The 3,760-nt window shown below is 41.6% G+C and overlaps 1 protein-coding gene across 1 annotated transcript in view; it reads right to left on the minus strand.

Annotated features, from left to right (window-relative positions):
* Positions 1-3,760, minus strand: part of LOC119436069 (argininosuccinate synthase-like) — a 23,545-nt gene that overhangs the window by 14,737 nt on the left and 5,048 nt on the right. Inside the window, exons 3-4 of the mRNA XM_037702815.2 lie at positions 2,661-2,773; positions 448-505 (exon numbers count right to left, since the gene is read on the minus strand). Coding sequence (XP_037558743.1) covers positions 448-505; positions 2,661-2,773 — 171 coding nt within the window. The remainder of the gene's footprint in view (positions 1-447; positions 506-2,660; positions 2,774-3,760) is intronic.

Raw genomic sequence — 3,760 nt, forward strand, 5'->3', positions numbered from 1 at the left:
CTACTACTATACTACTACTACTACTACTACACTACTCCTACTACCTACTACACTACTACTACTACTACTACTACTACTACTACTACATACTACACTACGACATACTACTACTACTACTACTACTACTACTACTATACTACTAGCTACTACACTACTACTATATTTATACTACTACTACTACTACTACTACTACTACTACTACTACTACTACTACTACTACTACTACTACTACGACTACTACTACTACTACTACTAATACTACTACTACTACTACTACTACTACTACTACTACTACTACTACGAGATCGCGATATGAACTTTGTGATGCGCTGTGTATACGAGTGGTAGCTCAAAGTTCAGGCAAGGTTTGGCGAGAACGTTCAGCGGACGATCATCAAGCCTCCATTGCTGCCAATGCAAAAGGGGCAAGAAACGATAACCGCTTACCTCCGTACACCTGACGGGAGAATTCCAGCGACAGGCCCTGCTTTATTCTTCGCACTTCCTGCAAAAAGAAAAGCCTGTGAGGTGGGCTCGATAAGAATGAAAGGTGATAAGCACCCTGGTAAGCGCAGGTAATAAAGGAGGTAATGCAAATTGTTTAAGCAATGTTGTCGAGCATTGCTCAACGAATCTATTGGATAACATTACATTATCGCTAAGCCTCAGTACCGCCTAAAAAAAGAACATAAAAGAAAAAATGCTCCGAAATGCTCCATTTGAGGTCCTTCAACGGGCACCTAAATCTAAGTATGCAAGTGATTCTGCATTCCGCTTCCATCGGAGTGTAGCCGCCATGTCCATTAATTGAACCCGCGACTTTTGGCTCAGTAACAGGACGCCACAGTAACTGAACCACCGCGGCCTGTGTATCTTAACGCAGCAGGTAGATTCTTACCGCAGCAGGCTGTTTCGACTTTTTTAAAGAATCCCAAAGCTCGTCTTTCAATTCCCTCTTCGCCCTGCATCTGTGTAGGTAGCCAGCCGGACACTTTTCTAGTTTACACCCTTGCCTTCCTCACTTAATAATCTCTCGTTCTCTCTTGCAGCCACAGTAAAGTGGTTAATACGGCGCGTAGCACAAATTTAAGCTGCTACAAGCATTTGAACACACTAATATGTGTTTCACTGAGTGTGGATGTCCCCGTACCTCCTAGCGAAAGAACTGCCTCTTCCTTCCATCAGCTTACTTTTTTTACTACTTCACGGATGTATCAAAGAAGTTTGTGGTCCATATCTAAATTGGACATTAAACATGACAAGCAAGGCTTTCAAGAGTACATAAATCTGCATCCAACCCATAATTTAGGTAACTACAACGCTTATAGCCCGCATACTTTATACGGTTCTCAGAGGTTAGTTTCGTGGACATCTACTGTTTTCAATACAGACGCTGAAAATACTTGACTACGCAGCTAAGAACAGCCTGACACTCGCACTATATGTGTTTGTCTAGGGTGCATCTCAACTGCGCCCCACTAAAGCACTTATAGCATTTCTGCGGGATACAGGCCTCAACGAGTCACTGTATAAGTATATTTTATGTTAGTGCATATGGTGTTCCTGTACGTGTTAGTGTGTGTTTGGTTTATTTTTGTCTCATTCCCTCACTTTCGTTCTTCACCATCTCAATTGGAGTAGCATGCCAGGCCTGTCGCTTGGCTGACCTCTCCAGAAATCATTAAACGTACTACTCTCTCTCTCTCTCTCTCTCTCTCTCTCTCTCTCTCTCTCTCTCACTGTTTAAACCTTCAATTTATCCTCTGCTGACCACATATATTTAGACTGATTTGTGCAGTATGTTTGTAAATCTGCTTTCGCTTTTTATTTTACGTAATTTTTTATGATTCATTTCAAACTGTGCGTTTTTACTTAAGTTGTATTGCACATCATTTTGTTTTATTGTGAGTAGTAAGCAGTTACACTGTGAAGTCGTAACATTACGAGTTATTCGAGACTATACCTTAGTCAGGTGTAAGCAAAGCCTACAGCCGCGTACTACATCTCTCGTTTCTTGGTAAGTAAAGTTGAATTGTCTAACTAATAAGTTAACTATTACCAATCGAAAGCAGTTCTTCGTACGTGTTAGTCATTTGCGGCTCTGATCATATTTTCCAAATAAACGACCCCATCCCCCTCCCCGTTTTTCTATTTTCTTTTTGGTACAAGAAAATTTTATTCTGAATGCACCGCCAAGATGAAACTGTTTTGAATTGTCCCTTAGATTGCGAAGGGACGAGGATTGTATGTTCCACTTACTCAATAAAACAAAATGAGGTTTGAAATTTAAGCCAAACCTGACGGAGAAACATGCGCTATAGTGGTACTGAAGTTACAATAGCACATTGGGCTACAAGTCTAATCGAATACGTCTCGTTCAGCTTATACCGCAGCTTCATATTTCACGATCACAAAAATACGAGCAGCACGAAATTTTCTTGCTTGTTTGTTTATCTGCTCTCGAACGAAGTTACAGAACTGCGACTTGAAAGTAAGGCTGCAGCGTCGACCTCAGCAGCAAAATAAACGTCTTTGCACTGCCGAACACTAGAAACAAAAGCGTACGTAGCTGCTTCAACGACAAAAAGTAACTAACGCTCGGCTACGCCAAAGCAAAGGAGGATAAAACGGCGTGTCACGAATACGTCAAGTGCATGTACCTTGTCCATGGTGAAGATCTCGAGGTCCAGATGAGCCGCTCGCAGGACTGTTCCGGCAGGCGTCTCGTACACGCCTGCGGCGTAGACCAGGAAAGGCGACGGTGAGGAAGTCACTCACAAGTAGCGAGACGTGCTAATAGGGACGCCATGAATTGCGAGACTATAGGGAGACGTCCAAAGGAATAGCGAAATAATAGCTAAGTGCAGATATATGACTTCACGACTATCAGCGCTCTTCAGAAGAGCATGGAAATGATTATGCAGTGTGACAAGCTGTTTCTACTAGGCTCGGCGACATGCGCCAATAATGAATAGCTGATGAAAGTGACTGCAACTGCTGAAAAAAAATTTCATTGTTACCAGCATTTTGTTAGACACGCCTTTCAGCTATCCCGATGACTTCGAAAATCACGTGTGGCGAGTAGCACCAGCTTATAATTCGGAGATAGACGAATAGAATCAGCTCTAATGACCTCAAGTTCAGATTATCAGAAGGTCATTGCTTTTTAGTAGAGATGCGCGAATATTCGAAATTGTGGATTCGATTCATATTTTACTAGAGGATTCACTATTCGAAGTTGTAGTCATACTATATAGTTGTATTCAAGCAATATAGTTCAGTATGAAGAGCTATTCGAAGGGGTAAGTAATGAAGCAAAGCTAATTAGATCTGCAAGAATCCCGGAAGCGTAATGATGAATGAACAAATAAAAAGAAAAAAAGATCTCGTAAAGATTTCGTATGATTTTATTTGTTCTGCTTCATTGAACACCTAACTATACGTGAGAAATAAGTGTGCAAAGCTGGACGGCCCAGACCTGGTCTTGCTGGTCGGAGTTGAATCAGCAGGATCTCCCACTGCTGCCGGTTTTGAATTTTGCGGCCCTCGAAAGGAGCTCGGAAAAACACGTTTATGTAGCACGTATTGAGCCACAGAAAGCTGCATCGGGAGTTTTCCTCATTGACACTTTTCATCTAAATGTAATACTTGAGAAGTTGATTAATTATTTAGACTAATTATGTAATTAGGCGGAATGCAAAAAATAATCTGAGTATCTCCAAGCGACGGAAAAACAACATTACCTTGGTTCTTTCACGGT

Source organism: Dermacentor silvarum, chromosome 1 (genome assembly GCF_013339745.2).
Source record: "Dermacentor silvarum isolate Dsil-2018 chromosome 1, BIME_Dsil_1.4, whole genome shotgun sequence".
Classification (NCBI taxonomy): domain Eukaryota; kingdom Metazoa; phylum Arthropoda; class Arachnida; order Ixodida; family Ixodidae; genus Dermacentor; species Dermacentor silvarum.